Here is a 21,964-nt window from a genome sequence, read left to right as displayed (position 1 = left end):
GAGAAGGAGAATCCCTGCCCAGTTATAAAGGAGAAATCTGGTGTATGTATTTCCTGAGACATGTGTGTATGAGAAAGTGCTTCAGACTCCTCAGTAGACAGTGGGATACTGGCTCATCTAGGAATGGAGAAAGAGTTGGTTCAGAATGCCCACCTTATAGGACCCAGGGGAGTTCAGTGGAACTCAAAAAGATTTTTTAAAAACTGATATATTTCTGTGGATAAATACAGTAATGAAACTTCTCAGTTTGAAAGAAATCTTAACGTTTGAAAGAAAAGCTTATGAACATTTTGAAAGTCTTTAACAAATAACTTCAACTGTAAAATATTTGAGTGTGTTCCCAAGCTTTGTTCTTTTCTGTTCTTGTCCTTCCAGGGATTAATGAAGACTTCAGAAGGGCTGACCCCAACTATTTCTGTTTTCTACTGTTGATTTTTTTAAATTGTTTGTAGATTTGAATTGGGCGGTGATATTTTTTATTAATTTGGACCTTTTGAAGTTCCTTTTATTACTGCTGTTTTTGTTTTTTTTAAACAGAACATTTTATGTTGCTTCCATAACAATATGGACCTATATTTTTATTTTGTAAATCTGCATACGTTGGCTCCTTCGGTTTATCCTCATAACAACTCTGCAAGGGTAGTTCTGACTAGAGAAAGTGAATAGCTGAAAACCTTACAATAGTAGTTTGGACTTGGACCTAGTCCTCTGATCTGTAAAACTCAAGGCTTAGTTATCAACTTCAGGTTGGAAAGTGGCGTTAATCACCTTCCTATTTTATTGAGTCTTGCTGTTCAGTATAGATTCATTTATTTTGGCTTCTTATATAAAATATGTATACTGTTTTAGAACTTGCCTTTTTAAGGAAAAAGATTGGGTAAAAATTAATCAATGAACCATTATTGGAATGATGTGATTTGCTTGCCTCTCTGCTTGTGATACCAGCGTAGTTGTTAAGGTGTAATGGGTAGGAAAATAAAATCTCAGTACCTGGATCCCTTTCTGTAAATTTTATTCATTTTATCAAGTCATAAAAAGATTACTGGCTTCCTCTAAAAATGTCATTGCTTCCATGAAACCTGGCTTTCTTTGTTGCAGTACCAGTTCACACAAAGTGGGCATGCAATTATATGTTTATGTGATTTAAGTATCTTTTTAGAGTTGGAAAACTACCGTGACATAGAAATAACAAATGGTGAAGTATGGTGTAAAGATTGTGCTAGCTTTTACATTGTAAGTCTTTTGTGGAACATAACTCTAGTTAAAAAGTGATGCTTATTAGTAGTCTGCAATTATATTCTCACTATATTCAGTTTTATTTCCATTGCTTATGAGTAAGGGTTTGCTGCAATAAGACTTAAGTCTGCTGGTTAGACATGAGAATTCTTTTATGTGCTGAAATAAATGAGTTTTTCTGCAGGATGTGATTACAGCCAGCAGGAATATTTCAGGTCTCTTTGGTGGTGTCTGATTGTGGTAAGAACAATCTGGCCTTTATTAATTATTAATCTTTAGTAAGAATAGTAATATTTTAAATTGTAGTTCTGTATATCCATGTGAAAAGAAAATAGCTATAGCAATATGGTAAGACAATTCAGTAATTTCCTGAAACTTTCTCCTCTGGGGGTCTGCTAAAATATTATTTGGTGACTAATAATAAAGCTACTTCCATCATTCAACTTCATGGCATATTCATTTAAGTGAATAGTTCCTTTTAGGCATACATTTCACTATCTGTAAAAAGCACACAAAAGGCTAATTCACACATGTCCCCAAACCAAGGGTGAAGATTATATATGTGGTGAAACACAGGATAGGAATGCCATGTGCTTGTTTGCCCTGATTCAAGAGCATATAATCTTTAGTATGTCAATATGTATTGAGGCAGAGCCTCTTGTGGCGCAGAGTGGTAAGGCAGCCGCCTGAAAGCTCTGCCCATGAGGCTGGGAGTTTGATCCCAGCAGCCAGCTCAAGGTTGACTCAGCCTTCCATCCTTCCGAGGTTGGTAAAATGAGTACCCAGCTAGCTGGGGGGTAAACGGTAATGACTGGGGAAGGCACTGGCAAACCACCCCGTATTGAGTCTGCCATGAAAACGCTAGAGGGCGTCATCCCAAGGGTCAGACATGACTCGGTGCTTGCACAGGGGATACCTTTATCTTTATGTATTGAGGCCTCTTGATATAACTGTGTGTATTCTGGGGGGGAAAAGTCACTAAGAGCTTATTTCTTACGAGGGAGAAGCAGAGGAGTGAAGACTCCAACAACTGGAACTCGCCTTCTGGAATAGAGCCAAAATAAAAGCTGTTTTTTGGGTGGTGCCATCTTGACTGGGGCTGACTCCTTTTGCAGCTCCATTTAAACTGAGCTGCAAGAGGAGCCAGCCCAGGATTGGGTAGGGCAGCAGGAGCTTATAGCTCACAACCAGGTCATAGTCTGCACTTACATTTTTAACACTGTAAATCTTGTTGAATTCTGGTCAATTTGAACCCGTATCTACAGACTTCCCTTTTTCCAATTTTAAACACGATACCCTTCTGCATTTACATTGTCCCAATTTTCAGTCTCCCTTCCACTTGAATTGGGGAGGGGGGTTGGGTTAAGCTACAGCTGACATTGAAGGAGCACAAGGCTGGAGAGTGCTTTCTTTCCTGCATTTTGTCTCCTGAAAATACAGCCAGAGGAAATCGGGGGAGGGGCAAGTGGAGCATGAAGCTGCTTGTTTTTCTTTCCTATTTTCTTTTCCTGCAGAAGCGGGAGGGGGGGGCAGTAGCCTCACAGAGAACGAGGAGGGGAAAGTAAATCCAAGAGGCAAATCTCTGCTGAGAGAAGTGTGGACTTTTGGCGCTCAGTCACTTTAAAACAGATCCCAAAATGAGGATAAAAATAAAAATAAAAAAATACTGGGGAGGTAGTTAATCTGGCAAAACACAGAACATCTATACTTAGGGGCTTTCCGCACTCCTCCAAAATTGCACAATGGTTGCCAATTGAAAACGCTACTGATTTGCTGTTATGCACAACGTTGTTGACAATCTGCCACACACCTGAAACCGAAGAAAATGAAGAAAGGAAACAACCATTCAGTCTCAGGGGCTTTCCGCACTCCTTCAAAATCGCACAATGGTTGCCAATTGAAAACGCTACTGATTTGCTGTTATGCACAACGTTGTTGACAATCTGCCACACACCTGAAACCGATCCGCAAAAAGCGCTTCCTTGTAGCGCTTTCAGGGAAATCCCCAAAAGTGGATTCACCCTCCGGAAAGCGCTAAACTCCTGCAACCAATCTGCAACACTAGCGGGAAAGTTCTGTGCGTTACCATTGTTGTGGTTTCTACAAAGTCTCTCCCCCTGGCTCTCTCCTCTGATCTTCCGGCGAAGCGGTCGCCATTTTTTTTCTCCGAGCGAGCGGAGATCAACGCCGCCCATTGGCTGCTTGACGGCCAGGGGCGGGACGAGCTTGGCAATAGCACTTCCTGGCTAGCAATTTTTGCCGAGACCGGAAGCCTGTGGGAAACGATAGAAATGCAACTGGATTCCACTACAAAGGCAGGTATGCATAACGACGAATTCCACTATTTTAAATGGCGATTTTTCGTTCAGCAAACAATTTGCTACATGGATCCCGCTGCGGAAAGCCCCTTAACACTGCACTATCTTGATGTGGATTTTTCCAAACATCTCTGTAACCTTTTCTGTTTTAAATAAATATATTGTTTGAGTGGGGGATCGCACAGCTCTCGTCCCTTTAGTGTCATTCCCTCCCACACACACACACATTTTATCATCACAACAGTGCTGTGAGGCAAACTGGGCTGAGCTCTATGGATTTGCAATTTTCCACATCCTAGCCCAGGGGTAGTCCAACTGTGGCCCTCCAGATGTCCATGGACTACAATTCCCATGAGCCCCTGCCAGCAAATGGGAATTGTAGTCCATGGACATCTGGAGGGCCGCAGTTTGACTATGCCTGCCCTAGCCCAATGCTCTGACCACTGTAAAGCAGTAGATTCAATATGCCACATCAAATTCTCAGACATTCATTTTTAGCCAGTGTATAGTACTGTCTTTGCCATTCTGTGAATCTCTTCCAAAAGCACCGTCAACTGTTGCTTCATCTGCATATTTGCCTCTAAGATCTGATGAGTAAATAATTAAGAAAATAGAAAAAACATTGGTGTTTGTAGAGAAAGAATATTTAATATTTATGTAATAAGGTTTGATACATGTCTGGACAGCTCATTCAATTTTGTATTTGCAATAACATTCTAATGAGAGCCTGAAGTGCTATCTGCCTGAAGAAGCTTGACATGAAATGCATTGGGGTTTCCCAAATATCGAAGATTTTTTCTCTAGAATCACTAATTTTATTTCTGTTTTCTTTGTCGGGCTTGGTACAGCCCTTTTAGTCTTTCTTTGAGTAAATAAGTCAAACATGTTCCTGACAACAATACACGTGATGGGTAAATTATTGGCAAACCATGTTAACAGGGAGCCACTATAATTATGTCACAATCTCTGTGTAAAAATGGCCTTGTGACTAGAGAATGACTCGCTATAGAGCCTTTTGTGATTTGTCCAGCCTTTCTTAACTTTTTTACTGTGGAGAAAACCCGTGAAACATTCTTCAGGCTTTGAGTAACCTCAGAAGTGACACAATAATGCAAAATCTGGGTGGAAAGCATAGCTCTGTACACAGCCACTTGGGGCCCCTTCACTTCTCACCCCCTCCAGGTCCATCATTGGCTATTTTTGGGGGGGAGGCAGGTCAACATGACCATATATGGTCATATCACCTGATAAATGTTTAACAAATTTAAAAATATATTAAAATTAATGAACTCCCACCCATTCAGGAAACCCAGGTCCGTCAAGAAACCCCAGGGTTTCACAAAACCCTGGTTGAGAAAGCATGGTCTAGTCCCTATTTTATAGCCAAAAGCTGTACTAAGCTAAACCTTACAATGTTGTCGGTTCAGTCTTATCTTTCCCTTGTAGCATCTCAGAAACAGCTCCAATTTTTTGCAGTTGAAATTGTGAGAAGGTATTTTATGGAGTTAGGGACTGGAAGCATGAACACAACCCCTTAATAGAAATTAAGTTTTTCAAATTACTGGATAGCCTAGAATACATGAGATGAAATGGCTTCCGGTCCATGAAAGTGTATGCCACAATAAATCCATGCATTTCTGAGCAACACAATCCTTTAGGAATCCAGGCACGTGGCATATATTATAGCATGAATGCTATATCTGATCAGCTGTACTAATAGTTAATGGAACTGTGATTTTACTAACACTTTGGGGATTCTGACCTTGGCCGTGATCTTCAGCACAGTTATTTGGCAGCTACTTTGAGATCAATAGGGCTTCATAAAGTCAGTGTGAGTTCACATCACCATAGCATCATCTAGATCAAGATGGTTCAACTTAACGCAACATGGTATGACAGCATATTTGATCCTGTCAAGTACATCTTGTAACTGTACCATCTACAAATCTGCTTTTACTTCTGAGCTCTAACCCACTCAGTATTGCAGCTGCCTGTCAGAACATGTATTACAGTATTACCATTGTGTTCCTTTTATTTCATCTCTATTTTGGGATCCCATATTGCTCATAGCAAAATTCTAACTTTGAGAACAGGCAGGACATAAAAGAATAATGTCAGTGTTAGCACTGGTGTACCAGAGTGATCCGAAACTTCTGTGTGGTTATTTACAATGTTGGTAGCTTAAATGTCTTTTTTACTATAGTCTCCGCTCTGATCTGAAGCTGTAATTATTTCATATACAAATGCATGATATTTTACAAATTAGCATTAGGAAGGTTCCTGATCCAAAGAACTGGGGATACTGTATTCAACCTACTTTACAATCTTTACTTCTCCTTATAGTAGAAATAATTTAAATATTAAAATAAAATATAGTTTTAACGATGTAATAACCTATGACATTAAAGTTAACATTCTGAGGAGGCAGCCTGTAGATTTTTAAACTTAAGTTTAGATTTTAATTGTATAGCTTTGATTTATATTCATGTCTTATGTTTGATTACTGGTATTTTAAATACTGTATTGAATTGTGATGTAATCCTCCCTGAGCTGCTATGGGAAGCTCAGAATATAAATTAAAAATTAAATCTGTTTTCATAACAGGGTAAGCAATATTCTATCAGATAGGGGACAGTAAACAGTACTAGATACACATCAATAACACATGGACAAAATACTTAATTGTGAATTAGTAAATGCATGTACATGTTAAACAGTGGTGGCTACACCTGTAACCAGCCACAAGCTCTGGTGATAGCTGGGAATCTATCTCTTGAAGCCAAGATTCTTTGGGGCTGGATTTGAAAGTTGCACCATGGCTGAGAGTGGTAGTCAAGCTTGGGATCTCAAGCAAAATTGAGCTGTTCCATAAGGACTAAGATTGTGGCCAGACAATAACACCATGAAATGCTGCCATCCCCACTGGAAACACCTATTGAGAAAGTCCATTGATAGAAACCCCTCCAACCCCACTCAGGGAGATTAATTAATCCCCACAGGGGACTAATAATAGGAGGCTAGGAATGGATTTGTCATTTTATTGTTGCACACTTTTTATTTTTATTGTATGGTTTTGAAATGTTGTAAACTGCTCTGAGCCAATAAGGGCAGTATACAAATTAAACATTTATTAATTTCTGTTTGTGGCTCCCTACCAAGGCCCATTCTGGCCATTCACTTCCCTCAGTGGCCCCGGGAAATTTGCCTATGCAAATTAGGGACCTGTGTGACATATTGCCACGTCTCCCAGTGAACTGGACCTGGCAACTGGTCAAGTGGGCTACCCCAAGATGGATCTACATGTCAGCCTGCCAGATTATTTGCTGGCTCAATGACAACCATGACAGGGAAAGCCACCTGGACAGCTCCCGAGATTATTCATGGACAGAGTGCTTGCAAAAGGAAGGAGCATCTGCCCATTGCTGGGAAGATGCCAGGGGCTTGTATGGTCATCCGCCTGGATGTGAAGTCCCTCTCATGAACCCATCTGGTGGAAATTCCTAAAGCAATAATAATATTGGTAGCAAAAACAAGGAGAGGAGGCAAGGCTAGAACTCTTACTCCACAGGGAAAACCATGTTAGGGAATTTTCTCTAGCTGCTCAGAACAATCAAAGGGTTTGGACTATCTTGGAATTGATCACAGCTGTACAAGCATATGTCCCATCTGTAATCCTACTGACCTTTACCCAAAGGCATTTTTGAAAACCTGGATCAACTGCTGGTCCACAGAAAACTAAAAGTGAACCACACCAGTTATTAAAAACAGCTCTTAGAAGTATCTGTGCCTTATTTCAGATGTAGTACTGCAAGTAAAACTCAAAAGGGAAGATGTAAATTTCTTAATGTTCCTTAGAGATAATTAAATTGCAAAGAGCAACTCAAGGAGAACCCAGAATGTAGTGAGCTGATACTATAGTACAGTGGTCCTCAATCTTTTTATCACTGGGGACCGGTCAACGTTTGACAATTTTACTGAGGCCCGGGGGAGGGTAGTCTTTTGCCGAGGGATGTCGCCGCCCGTGCCCCTGACTTCCCGCCGCCCACTGGGGGGCGCTGCCAGCAGCAGTTGTGCAGTGCCATGCCGAGGAGGAGCCCCAGCCATGGCGGCCGCCGGAGAGCACCAAAGATGAGCCGGCGGCAGAGTGGCAGGGCAGCCCTCGAGGCAGCAGCCAGGGAGGAGGATGAGGAGGAGCCACGGCCCGGTACCGACTGATCTACGGACCGGTCCCAGTCCCTGGACCGGGGGTTGGGGTCCACTGCTATAGTACATAGTTTAAGTTGGTTATGAATAGGAAGATGAAAGTAAAGTATACTGGAACAGATAGGTATGCAGTGCCATCAAAAAAACTCTCTAGTTATTACAACAGAAGTTAATCTGCTTTGTTACTGAACTACTGGTCTCCTTTATAAATGGATTACCAAAGGACCAACAGGCAGAGAACATTTGTGCTTGGCATGAGGCATACTTGTGCAAGTATTCCTCAAACTGCAAGCAGTCTGTTCATATCCTGAAGCAGTTTCTCACTTCATTCTTTATAGAAAATAAATTGAGGGGGGAAACAGATCTACAAAAATCAGTTCAGTAAATATTTTTCTTCTTATTTCTTGGCAGCTTCATTGTTTAAGCCAAGCAGCTTTTCATTTGAATAAAGAATGACTTTCATAATCCAAGACCTTGCAAGAGTGATACAGATTTCAAATGCTTGCCTCTTACAAGGATTTGGAATTTAGGCATTAATTACCAGGGCTAGAAGTGCAGTAGATATTTAGGATCACATAAATCAGGGCTTAGGGGAAGCCATTGCCCAGTAGAGCCTCAGCGTCATCTCTAGCCAAAACGTGTTAACGACTGACTACAAAAGAAAAAGAAAAAGAAAAAGAAAGCAGACTTTAGTACATGGAAATTTGTATGATCTGCAAGTAGCTTCCAAGCTGAGCAGCTGTGGCTGCTGGTCTTCCTGTTTCCTTCTGCCCCATATTCTCCAAGGCATGGGTTTCAAACATTATCATAAATTATAAAATTTATTTTTATATCAGTTGGTTTTGTAAATTGTGCAGTACATATATACAATTGTGAGATGAAGCTGTGGCTAGCATCAAACATACAAGGCCATTGCTCTTTGACAGATTGTCTCTTGCAAATCCCTGAACCAAAGCAAAAGGTCAAGCTTTTAGCTACTGTGGTTTGTTTACCAATAGCATTTTGTGTCCTTTCACTGAGCAAAGTCAAAAATATTTTATCGTTCTAACAGTTATCACGTTGTTAGGACTGTAAAATACATGCAGAATTTATGGCTTGTGGAAGGCTAAAAGAGCTCTCTGCCTCCTAGTGGTATCTAGAAAGTAGTGTTGCCAGGTATTTCAGTACCAAAGTTAAGAACTTTGTGTGCTGTATGAAATCCTTCATATATATATGAATTTAGTGATGCTTCCTTGTGAAGCACTATAGTTGTTCACAATGTGACTAAAAATCTCCATCAGAATGGTTAATAGGAGAATATACTGTAAAGTTTATTTTTTGTGTCTGTTTTTGCTATTGTGATATCAGCAAGAAAGTAAAACTGTCCTGAAGGTGTAACCACTCCCTAGTAGTAGCAGTATACAACAGCAGAGTGCAGGGAAGCATGTTCCTTCTTTGTGTAGAATGCAAACCGTGGTGCTGGGGATAGGAGTAGAAAAAACAGTGGTTTACAAATAAGGGATAGAGAGCTGAAAGGGGTACAGTAGCCTGAAAGGACAAGACTGAGGGGCTTTCCGCACCGGGATCCTTGTAGCAAATTGTTTGCTGAACGAAAAATCGCCATTTAAAATAGTGGAATTCGTCGTTATGCATACCTGCCTTTGTAGTGGAATCCAGTTGCGTTTCTATCGTTTCCCACAGGCTTCCGGTCTCGGCAAAAATCGCTAGAAAGGAAGCGCTATTGCTGAGCTGTGTCCCGCCCCTGGCCGTCAAGCAGCCAATGGGCGGCCTTTAGCATGCTCCCAAACAGCCCCTTTCCCTTTAAGAAAGGGTTTTTTTTTTAACACACCCGTTGCAACGAATATGCGTTGCTTCGTTGCAACGGAGAGACCCATCCAGCTGGCAGGTGTGTTTGAGCTGCTGTTTCATCGTTGCCACGCTCCCCCCGAGTGAAAAAAAAATCCCCCCCTCACCAGTGCGATTTTCGGCCGAAAACAGTGTGAAAAATAAAGGGAAAATAAACCAGCAAACGGGCTTCTATGTTGTTTGTGCTTAGTGACTGTAAACAGCTCTGGGGAGGGACTGCAGCCGGTGAAGCCTCACTGGCTAAACGGAGGCTCGCCGGTGCGTTGATCTCCGCTCGCTCGGAGAAAAAGAAATGGCGATCGCTTCGCCGGAAGATCAGAGGAGAGAGCCAGGGGGAGGGACTTTGTAGAAACCACAACAATGGTAACGCACAGAACTTTCCCGCTAGTGTTGCAGATTGGTTGCAGGAGTGTAGCGCTTTCCGGAGGGTGAATCCACTTTTGGGGATTTCCCTGAAAGCGCTACAAGGAAGCGCTTTTTGCGGATCGGTTTCAGATGTGTGGCAGATTGTCAACAACGTTGTGCATAACAGCAAATCAGTAGCGTTTTCAATTGGCAACCATTGTGCGATTTTGAAGGAGTGCGGAAAGCCCCTGAGACTGAATGGTTGTTTCCTTTCTTCATTTTTCTCTTCAGTGGGGACCCAAAACTGCTTACACTGTGCTTTATACCAGCCTATACTGGTTAGCCAGCTGTAGTGATTATTACTCTCCCATGCTTAAGTATGTATGATAAATACAAATAAACGTTTCTTATCTCTTCTTTTATATATATATGTATATAAGAACAACCAGAACTGCCTCTAGATTGAACCGTTTTCAATTGGGTTTTCCTCAGTGGTTGTTTTTCAACTTATTGTATTGTTAATGAAGTCCTTCAAAAGAATCAAGTTTTCCTCTCAGAATTTAAATTATATATAATAATATATATAAGTTCGAGGAGGTCTAGTCAAAAGACTCTTCCCCTGAGCTTCCAGGGGAAGCTCAGGGGAAGAGTCTTTTGACTAGACCTCCCCGAACTTGGGAGCCAAAGGCCACATATATATAATTTAAATTCTGAGAGGAAAACTTGATCCTTTTGAAGGACTTCATTAACAATACAATAAGTTGAAAAACAACCACTGAGGAAAACCCAATTGAAAACGGTTCAATCTAGAGGCCGTTCTGGTTGTTCTTATATACATATATGTATAAAAGAAGAGATAAGAAACGTTTATTTGTATTTATTGTGAAATTGTTTAGTATAGCCCGGGATAGGTTCTGTTTTCTGTTACAATAATTTTGAACCGTCCCTTTTTTTTCGTGGTGTACTCTTAAGTATGTATGATGGCAGTTCTTCCTAGAAAGTGGGAACATCCCTAGAAGCACACCCCTGCAGAGAATAAAACGTCTTTGTAGTGCCTGCAAAAATCATCCCTCCAAAACCAGCCTTTCCAGTATAGCTTTTATAGATAGAAGCTGTGTACATATGAAGGGGGTGGTAAAATCACCCTTTCTTAGGTTAACGTGAAGAAGAAAAAACTTACCCAGGTTAACCAGCATGATTCAGAGCTGGAAAGAGGTTTTGCCACACCTTTTTATTACATAGCAACACGCTAAGTCAACCAACAGACATGGTTAATTTAATAGATACTGCAGCCACTTGCAGCCGCCCAGCCGATTTGATCATCAACCAGAAATGTTATTTATGAACTTCTCAACTTGAGGAAGGCAGGCCATATTTTGAATTTCGACAGGTATTATCTGTTGTGGTATAATGTGTGTTTTTGTAAAGGCATAGTACCAGCACAAGTCTTTGGCTTAGTTTGATTTCATAACTACAGCCTCAATAACAAGTACAATTTCCTTAAATACTTTTTAGATGAGGTAAATGGCAAATTCAGTGTCTATGATAGAAGATGAAATAAAAAGTGACCAGCAGACTTCTGTAGACCTGAGTGTAAGTAATTGAAAATATTTTCTTTAATTATCTATTAGAGTGTTGTAATTTTTCAGACTTTGCCAGTGTTGATTCTTGCTTGTTTTTGAATGGACTTTCTTTTTTGTTAGTCAAGAGTTGCAGTGTGTTTCAGTTGCTTGAACATTGTTTATGAAAAATAAAAAAGAATGATAATTGCTACCTTGAAATGATTTGGAATTTGTTGTGTATGATAGCATTTTGGTAACAGTATTTATTTAGTAAAGTTTACAAAACTTGGACTACCACTGATAGAGACTACAACCAAAGAAGATGCTAAAGATCTAAGCAGGTAATTGGTATCTAAAAGAAATGTAACAGTTGCCTGGACAGTTGAGAAAATGAAAGTTTAAAAAAAATTGTTGATAGAGACTGTTATGTTAGTCTCAACCATACAGTCCTTGTGACTGCAGTGTGCTATCTGTCATAGATTCAAAATCATATATCATATATTAATAGAACTTGGGATCCTCATGATCATAGCAACTAATAAAGAGGTATATTTAAAAGATCACAAACATGGCCATAGTGGATTGACTGAGATCAAGGTCATGTAAATGACCTTCTTTGCTTTGAGGATTTAATTGAGTGATCTATAGTTTTCATTTATTAGATATTTGGTAAATTGGATTCTCATTGCTTGCTATAATTAAAATATATTATTTAAAAAGTGAACAGACCCTTAATGTAACCTGACTTTCATATATATATTCACTCCTCCGGTTTTATAATTGTATAATGTTATATGCTATAAATTGCTTATTTTAGAAAACAGTTCTGATGACTTCAAATAGGGTGTCTCTTTCCAGCATCAACTGTGATGGGTTTTTTTTGTTTGAGTCAGTGCAAAAAGGGTTTTGCTAGTTCATCCTTTTCTGTGATAGTCTGCTTCTGTGTTTCTCAACTGCTGTGTCCGACCCCATAAAAACTAAATAATCTTAGCCAGAAACAAGGATTGGTGATAGTTACTGATCATATCACTGTTCTTTGCAAGGTAGAGGGTAAAAGTCCATGGTCTTTGATATGTACAGAAAGTAATTTCTAATCATAAAATAGGTGTAAAAGGTAACCCGTATGAAAGAAAATACCTGTGGTTATTTATCAGTCCCTGAAATTAGTATCAAACCATAATATAACTGCATGAACTATTGTACTGTTCAAAGTTGTTTTCACCCAGATTTTCCTTTGCAAATGAGCCATTCATAAGAGATTCATACTTTCAGTTTTAAGAGATCCAGATGATTGTATTATTATTGAAAAGATGAATTTCTTAAAGTCAGATTAAAAAATATATATAACCTGGTACTGATAGAAACATAAATGAACTTAAATAATTGCTTCATAAATGTCTCAGTTCTCCCATGTAGTTGGAATGCAAACTGTCCTTCACACATTTTGATGTCACACAGATGTTAAAAGGAACTTGTTATCTCTAAAATATTGCTATAGTAACCAGTCCAAATGGAGATGGTATCCCATGAATTATTTGGCTGTTGTAAACAAGCAAGTACTAATCTTTATGTTTTTGTTAAAAGATCTTTTGCATATAAGAAATAAATAAATGAAAAATGACAAGTATCTGTTAAACATTTTCAAATCAGGCTCAGTATGCATAATTTCTAATGTGTAGTAAGGAATATATGGCATTGTGTAGTTAATCTGTATGTGACGTACAGGCAAGTTACTAAATGACCATTCAATAACAAAATGAATGCACTGTATTTCGATCAAAGTTTAACAGGAAATAGTGTGAAGAATACCCATTTATTGTAGTCTAGCAAGTTTTTCTAAGGATGCTTTTCTGTAAATTATTATTATCCTCTTCCTCGTTGGGACAAAGAATAAGAAGAAAAACAGCATTCATAATTGTGCCCAACTACAAATCTGTTTCTGCTGTTTATTTATTCTATTTCCTTATTGACCTGCATGGTTTTGACCTGCTTAGCTCTGTCACCTCGAGATTTCCCTGATTTAGGATTGATTTTTTCTAGATCATTCCATGTTTAAAATGATCTTTAACTAAAATAGCTTGGATCCTACAGTGCTTCTGTCAAAGTAGCAGCAATTTTTGCTAGTGAAATGACACTTCTGTTTGTGGGCAATGATCCCCTTATACTGCTGACTCCCAGGAGTTTCATAACAATGCGATTTTAGATGGTACAGCAGATTACAGTGTGAGGCAAGAGGCAGGAAATTCTCCTTAATCTAGTTTGACTCTGCTTGCACTTCTTAGGATCCAAATCTATGATGGTACGGCAAGAATATTAAAGAGGATAAGTGATAACTTAAAAGGTGGATTGCCCCTCCTTGAACCGTCTCCTCTTATGTGTGTGTTTGTCATGGCCTCCTCTGAGCAGCTCAGTGACTTGGAAAGAGTCTTAAGGGGGAAGAAGCTGAGGACCCGAGGTCAGTGACTAAGGGAGACCAGAGGAACCGAGGTGGGCCTGGCACTGCAGAGGTGTCTGCTGACAATGTTCCAGCAGCAGAGAGCACTCTGCTGGAGACTGTGAGGGAGACCTTGCCACCAGCCCCTGGGATACCCACCAGGCCTCTGCTGAGCAAGATGCAGACCCAGACCCATATCCCCCAGAAGCTGCTCCCACCTTGCAGGGACAGCAGAAGCAGGCCTGGGATGCGGTAGTACAATAGAGGCTGGATGTACACAGTGTCACCAGAGATTTAGAACAGTGATCTCAGAATAATGCATCACAGCACAGCCTAAGGAGCTCCAGCAACTGCCAGCAGTGCAGCTGGGCCCAATCACTACCCAGCCTTCTTAAGCTGAGGCCTGGAAAAGCTGCCGTGCTGGATCATTGGGTCTTCTAGGCACCACAAGCCCTGTAGTTAAGCTCTTTGCTCCAGCTCCAACCTGTTTTCCCACATGTCACTACCCAGGCCTGAGGGTGCTGTTCCAGAGGAAACCTGACCAGTTCTGCCTGTAAAGCTCAGGATAGGATATCAGCCAGTCTAATTATTGATTTGTTTTATTTATAGTTTACCTTTGTCACTGAGACTCAAGGCAGCTGACATAATCAGTGGGACAAGACATCCTATAAGCAGTGTAATAGGAGCAGTCATACAAAACAGAGTATTTGATTGTTTAATAAAACAATGTAAAAATGGTATTGCATAGTATAAATACAAAGGAGTGAGAAAGTGCGTATCTTTGCTCCTTTTCATAATAATATGTTTTTAAACCTTTTTTGTTATAATATTGCCATATTACCTTTGTAGAACTGTCCTTTTGAATAACTGTGTTTTACATAGTTTTTGGAATGACTGAAATATGGGAGCCTTTCAGGCAGGCCAGTCTTCATGGCGGGGGCCACAAACACAAAGTACATGTACAGATGGCTGTTCATCTTGCCCATGTGCAGAATGACGTGCACAGAAGTCCCTATTCAGATGAATAAAACTGTTGTGGTGGAACATAGTGGCAGAAGCGATCCTGTAGATTTAAGGATCCAAGACCATGAAGAACTTTGTATGTGACAGTTTCTTGAATTTAATGTAGTGACTGACGTGCTGTCATTGGAGTGATAGCAGAATCGGTGTAATATAAACCCTCTAACTAGAAGGAGGAGGAGGAGGAGGAGGAGGAGGAGGAGGAGGAAGATGAAGAGGAGGAGGAGGAGGAGGAGGAAGAAGAAGAAGAAGAAGAAGAGTTGGTTCTTATATGCCGCTTTTCCCTACCCGAAGGAGGCTCAAAGCAGCTTACATTCACCTTCCCTTTCCTCTCCCCACAACAGACACCCTGTGAGGTTGGTGAGGTTGAGAGAGCCCTGATATTACTGCTCGGTCAGACCAGCTTGATCAGTGCTGTGATGAGCCCAAGGTTACCCAGGTGGCTGAATGTGGGGGAGTGCAGAATCGAACCTGGCATGCCAGATTAGAAGTCCGCACTCCTAACCACTACACCAAACTGGCTCTCTGATAACAACCAAACAGTGGCATTCTGTATTCCCTGGAGTCTCCAAGTTGCCTTCCAAGGTAGGCCCTTGTAGAATGCATTACAATACTCTGGTCTCTATATTACTGTAGCATGGGTCTATGTGGTCCAATCAATTTATCCCATCTTCCTGGCTAAATGAAATTGAAATTACAGCATTCTTTTTGCAGCTGCATCAACTTGTTTCTCCAGCAGTACTGATGGGTCCATTATAACCTCTAGGACAGTGGTTCTCAATATTTCTAATGCCACAACCCTTTAATGCAGTTGTGGTGACCCCCAAGCATAAAATTATGCAAGTGTTCTTTCACAGAAAGTAAACAAAAACTGACCAATGGCATGAAGAGCCATTGTTCAGGATTGTATATACACTGATTTTTTCCCCCGGGGTTTCTCAGTTCAGCTCTGCCTTTTGTCCCACCATGCCAATCTCACTGTTTTCCGCTGCTCCAGACAGACAAACATTCTATCTCAATCTGCCCCCCAAGGCTGTTGTGTGCATGGTGCCCTCCTGGACAAACTGCCTGCCCTGCCGCGATCCCTATGAAAGGGTCATTCAACCCCCAGGTTGAGAACCACTGCTGTAGGATCTTAACTGAATCTGTAATGGTCTGCTAAACCCCCCTGAAGGTGGGACACACAGAGCCAGTTTGGTGTAGTGGTTAGGAGTGCGGACTTCTAATGTGGCAATACGGGTTTGATTCTGCACTCCTCCACATGCAGCCAGCTGGGTGACCTTGGATTCGCCATGGCACTGATAAAATTGTTCTGACCGGGCAGTGATATCAGGGCTCTCTCAGCCTCACCTACCTCTGTTGTGGGGAGAGGAAAGGGAAGGCAACTGTAAGCTGCTTTGGGACTCCTTCGGGTAGAGAAAACGGCATACAAGAACCAGCTCTTCCTGTTCTTCTTCTTGTTCTTCTTCTTGTTCTTCTCCTTCTCCTCCTCCTCCTCCTCCTCCTCAGCCTTCCCAGCCAGAACTATCTGGTGGGATTCAGTTTTATAGCGTTTAGCCATTTGACCACAGGAGCCCGGCAGAAGATTTGGATAAGGAAAGATTGAGATGGATGTTGTCAGCATATTAGTAACATCCAGTGGATGTTGGAATGATTTCTCCTAAATATTTTAGTAGGGTTGGAATAGCATGGCACACAAAACTGATTTAGGAATTTGGTATTGGTTTTGTAGAAGGTAAAAATGAAAACTGGATTTCAGAGGAGTTTGAGGGTACAGACTTGATTACTGTCAAGATGGAAGCTGCATTTCATTTTTGTTCATAAGGAGTTTCTTTTACAGTTAAATCCACAAAGAATTCACTCCTTTGTGCTAACAAGCATGACTATTAAAAGCTCAAGTTTCAAGAAGTAGAAAGGTACGTCTCTAGAACAGCCAGGGACAAAAACTTTCAGAAGATAAATCAGATTCTAGGACAGATTTGTCAATAACCCCCAAAAGAAGTTCAAACTACAAAGATATATCTTTAAAAGTGTGAACTTATTTCTGGGTAAAAGGTAGTGTGACAGCTCATTCTGAGGTTGTAATAGGAAAAACCACTGGCATAGAAAAATATTAAAATAAAATTGCTGTCATACTCTTTATAAATAGAATGGCACAAAATTTACCCCAAACTCAGGATGAATGTTCAAGATGGTAATGGGGAAAGAAATGTTTTTAGTCCATGATATTGAGGCTGTGCTTTTGTTGTAGATTTAAGCAGCACTGGGACACAGGTAGAATTGGTCCCAGGCATCCTTGGCCTTTTGAGACATACTGTATTGTAAATATTAAATCAGTATTTTCTTGTTGTTGTTGTTGTTGTTAGGCGCGAAGTCGTGTCCGACCCATCACGACCCCATGGACAATGATCCTCCAGGCCTTCCTGTCCTCTGCCATTCCCTGGAGTCCATTTAAGTTTGCACCTACTGCTTCAGTGACTCCATCTGCTTCAGTGACTCCACCTCATTCTCTGTCGTCCCCTTCTTCTTTTGCCCTCAATCACTCCCAGCATTAGGCTCTTCTCCAGGGAGTCCTTCCTTCTCATGAGGTGGCCAAAGTATTTGAGTTTCATCTTCAGGATCTGGCCTTCTAAGGAGCAGTCAGGGCTGATCTCCTCTAGGACTGACCGGTTTGTTCGCCTTGCAGTCCAAGGGACTTGCAAGAGTCTTCTCCAGCACCAGAGTTCAAAAGCCTCAATTCTTTGACGCTCGGCCTTCCTTATGGTCCAACTTTCACAGCCATACATTGCAACTGCGAATACCATAGCCTTGACTAAACGCACTTTTGTTGGCCGGGTGATGTCTCTGCTTTTTAGGATGTTGTCTAAATTTGCCATAGCTTTCCTCCCCAGGAGCAAGTGTCTTTTAATTTCTTTGCTGCAGTCCCTATCTGTAGTGATCTTGGAGCCCAGGAAAATAAAATCTGTCACTACCTCCATTTTCTCCCCATCTATTGGCCAGGAATTGAGAGGGCCGGATGCCATGATCTTCATTTTCTTGATGTTGAGTTTCAAGCCAACTTTTGCACTCTCCTCCTTCACTCGCATCAACAGGCTCTTTAGTTCCTCTTCGCTTTCTGCCATTAGAGTGGTATCATCTGCATATCTGAGGTTCTTGATATTTCTCCCTGCAATCTTGATCCCAATTTGTGACTCATCTAACCCCACCTTTCTCATGATGTGCTCCGCATACAAGTTAAATAGGCAAGGCGACAGTATACAGCCTTGCCAAACTCCTTTCTCAATTTTGAACCAATCAGTGATTCCATGCCCGGTTCTCACTGTTGCTTCTTGACTTGCATATAGGTTTCTCAAGAGACAAATAAGATGCTCTGGTATTCCCATCTCTTTAAGAACTTGCAACAATCAAAGGCTTTAGCATAGTCAATGAAGCAGAAGTAGATGTTCTTCTGGAACTCCCTAGCTTTCTCTATGAGCCAGCGTATGTTGGCAATTTGATCTCTAGTTCCTCTGCCTCTTCAAAAGCCTGCCTGTACTTCTGGTAGTTCTCGGTACACATATTGCTGGAACCTAGCTTGTAGGATTTTGAGCATAACTTTGCTAGCATGAGAAATGACTGTAATGGTGCGGTAGTTTGAACATTCTTTAGCATTGCCCTTCTTTGAGATTGGAATGTAAACTGACCTTTTCCAATCTTGTGGCCAATGTTGAGTGTTCCAAATTTTCTGGCATATGGAGTGTAGCACTTTTACTGCATTGTCTTTTAAGATTTTGAATAGTTCAACTGGAATGCTGTCACCACCACTAGCTTTATTGTTGCTCAGACTTCCTAAGGCCCATTTGACTTCACATTCCAGGATGTCTGGCTCCAGGTCAGTAACTACTCCATCGTGGTTATTAGGGATGTTAAGCTCGCTCTTGTATAGTTCCTCTGTATACTTTTGTCACCTTTTTTAAATCTCTTCTGCTTCTGTGAGGTCCCTACCATTTTGGTCCTTTATCATACCCATCTTTGCATGAAACATTCTCTTCATATCTCCAATTTTCTTAAACGATCTCTGGTCCTCCCCATTCTATTGTTTTCTTCTATTTGTTTGCCCTGTTCATTTAAGAAAGCATTGTTATCTCTTCTAGGTTTTCTCTGGAATTCTGCATTCAATTGGGTATATCTTTCTCTTTCTCCCTTGCCTTTCACTTCCCTTCTCTCCTTAGCTATTTGTAAAGCTTCCTCAGACAGCCATTTTAATTTCTTGCATTTCTTTTTCTTTGGGATGGTTTTAGTTGCTACCTCTTGTACAATGTTGCGAACCTCCGTCCATAGTTCTTCAGGCACTCTGTCTATCAGATCTGATTCCTTAAATCTATTTGTCACCTCTACTTTATATTTGTTGGGGATATGATTTAGTTCATACCTGAGTGGCCTAGTGCTTTTCCCTACTTTATTCAATTTAAGCCTAAATTTTGCAACAAGAAGCTGATGATCTGAACCACAATCAGCTCCTGGTCTTGTTTTTATTGACTGGATAGAACTTCTCCATCTTTGGCTGCAGAGCACATAGTCTGATTTCTGTGTTGACGGTCTGGTGATGTCCATGTGTAGAGTTGTCTCTTGGGTTATTGGAAAAGAGTGTTTGCTATGACCATTGTATTTTGACAAAATTCTACCAGCCTGTGCCCTGCTTCATTTTGTACTCCAAGGCCAAACTTATGAAATAGTCTCCTGTTTCTTCTGAGAACATGGACTGTGTTGTATCTATTAATGAATTCTTCTACAGTAATTTCACACTGGAGTTTCACCTTTGAAGTTTACTGAAATGCTTCTCTTTGCTGTGTTTTTAATGTGGAAATGATATCTTTTTCTTAGGAGGGAAAAAAGATCATTTCCACCCTACCCTAATTATTAAAGCATTATTTCTTTAATATAATTTTTGTTAAATTCCCCATCCAAATTATTCCCATTGTTTTTCTTCAAGTACAGATATTGTAATTAGGAAATCTATTCTGTAACTGGGATGTCTGCATGGAACTTTTTTGGTGGTAGGTTATATGGCATATTAATTTCAATAGCAAGATGAAGAATGGACTATTTTTTAAATTGTGCCTTCCAAACACAAGGAGGAGCTCCAGATGCAGCATAAACTTTTATTTTATGTTACAGCCATTTATTTGTACAATTAAAACAAAGCACTAACTGTCTTCCACAACTTGAAGATCTTTCAAGAAAATGTTTCCTTGAAAATCCTCCCATTAGTTTTTCATGAAAAAGAGACAGCTGTAGACAAACATCTTTCTGTACTCACGTCTACTAGAATTACCTTTATATATTTACTTGAATAACTTTTTGACATCAACAATTGCTATGTTTTTGCTACATAAACCGCTTTTGAGCGGCAGATGATTCTGGAATGCTTGAAAAATCTTGTTTGATTTTTGGCTAAAGTGTCTGTGATAAATTCTGCAGAACTTTTGGAACCCTGGATGATGTTATTTGGAACGGCTCGGAATTACTTATATTATAAATAACTTATTATTATGTATATTTCATTTGTCACCCTAATGGAGATTCTCTCCTCCTCTGATTTATCTTCACAAGAGCACTGTGAGGCAAGTTAGTCTGAGAGTGTGTGACCAGCTCAAGGTCCCCCCAGCCTTCCAGATCCTAGTCTGACACTCTAGCCACTACATCACATTGGTCTATTCAGTTTAAGGACACTGCATCATACAGTCTCTATTTATCTTGTACAAGAAGGTTCTTAGAGAAGAGAAAGCTGTTTTTTTTTAATACCTCACTTTTCACTACTTGAAGGGTCCCAAAGTGTCTTACAGGCATTTTGAGTTGGCAATAGGAGGGGTGGCGTGATACATTAAGTCTGAAACTAGTCAAGGCATTGGTACTGATAAAGATCAGCTATTGGACCATAAACATGATAGTACTTCCCTGAATAGCAAAGGGGAAAAAATGAAGGTACCAGAAGTCAGATGTGACTACAAGACCCTGTACTATTCTGGAACATATAAAGGAGAGAGTATGTCTTTCTACCGTCATAGTTAGCCACAATACAACTAGGATTACGGAATAAAGTTCATTAAGCTGCAGGAATTTAGACAGGCTTCATTCCCAGTGCTTGTTTTTTAGCAGCAAAACAGGGAGAGAACTGTGAAGCTGTTCAGCCTGCTCTACTGAAACATTGTTGGCCAGAACTGGTTTCTTAATCTTATTTTTTAAAGCTATCTGGGCAGGGTGATAGTTACAAAGTGCCTTTTTTACTCATGAACCTTTGCTTTCTTTGGAAGATTCAGTTCACAGTTACAATCAAGAGCCCTGAACACAGTCCTAGATGCAGCCTTATGAACAGGCATTCTGTGTTTTCTGCTACACAGTTAGTGCTTGGTACTCAAAATTAGGAGCTAGTTGTTAAAAGCATGGCCCTTGAACAGTTTCTCTGTCTGCAAACCAGTTCCAGTCATACATATTTACCTGTCTTGCTGTAATAAGGTAGGAACCTAATTATTACTGCAGAGCAGGCCAACTTGCGGTCTATCAAGTTCTATTTCTGGGATAACCTTGTTTTCTTTTACATTATCTCTCTATGGTTATAAAAGTCTCATTGTCTAAAATGGGACAGAAGCTACTTTCATCCTAATGAGCACAAAGGAAATAATTCTTTCCTATCAAGATTATGGCTGGCATTTGCTTGTACTTGTTTTGCTCCGACTCACTTTACCAATTCAGTTTTATCTGAACCGTTTCAAAGAGTTTCAAAAAAGCTTATCTACATTGTTACAGCTAGATTAAAAAAAACACTTTGAAATTTTACTTATTTAAATCATTTATACCCCACCTTTCTTCCCAATAGGATCCAAGAGTGGCTTACATCACTCTTTTCTCCTCCATTTTTACAACAACCTTGTGAGGTAGTTTATACTTAAAAGAAGAGTTACTATTTGAAATATTAAAACTGAACACTTAAGAGTTTAGAAGACATTTAAAAAAAATAAAAG

General features: G+C 40.3%; 1 protein-coding gene across 4 annotated transcripts in view; it reads left to right on the top strand.

The window, feature by feature from the left end:
- Positions 1-21,964, top strand: part of TMCC3 (transmembrane and coiled-coil domain family 3) — a 152,439-nt gene that overhangs the window by 46,219 nt on the left and 84,256 nt on the right. The window contains exons 1-2 of one of the 4 annotated variants that reach the window (XM_077339073.1): positions 11,215-11,337; positions 11,463-11,540. The exons of the other annotated variants lie outside the window; for them this stretch is intronic. Coding sequence (XP_077195188.1) covers positions 11,472-11,540 — 69 coding nt within the window. The 5' untranslated portion in view covers positions 11,215-11,337; positions 11,463-11,471. Of the gene's footprint in view, positions 1-11,214; positions 11,338-11,462; positions 11,541-21,964 lie in introns of those variants that run through there. 4 annotated transcript variants of the gene reach the window in all.

The sequence above is a fragment of the Paroedura picta genome, chromosome 5, assembly GCF_049243985.1.
Source record: "Paroedura picta isolate Pp20150507F chromosome 5, Ppicta_v3.0, whole genome shotgun sequence".
NCBI classification, from domain to species: domain Eukaryota; kingdom Metazoa; phylum Chordata; class Lepidosauria; order Squamata; family Gekkonidae; genus Paroedura; species Paroedura picta.
This window is presented reverse-complemented; position numbering and strand designations above follow the sequence as displayed.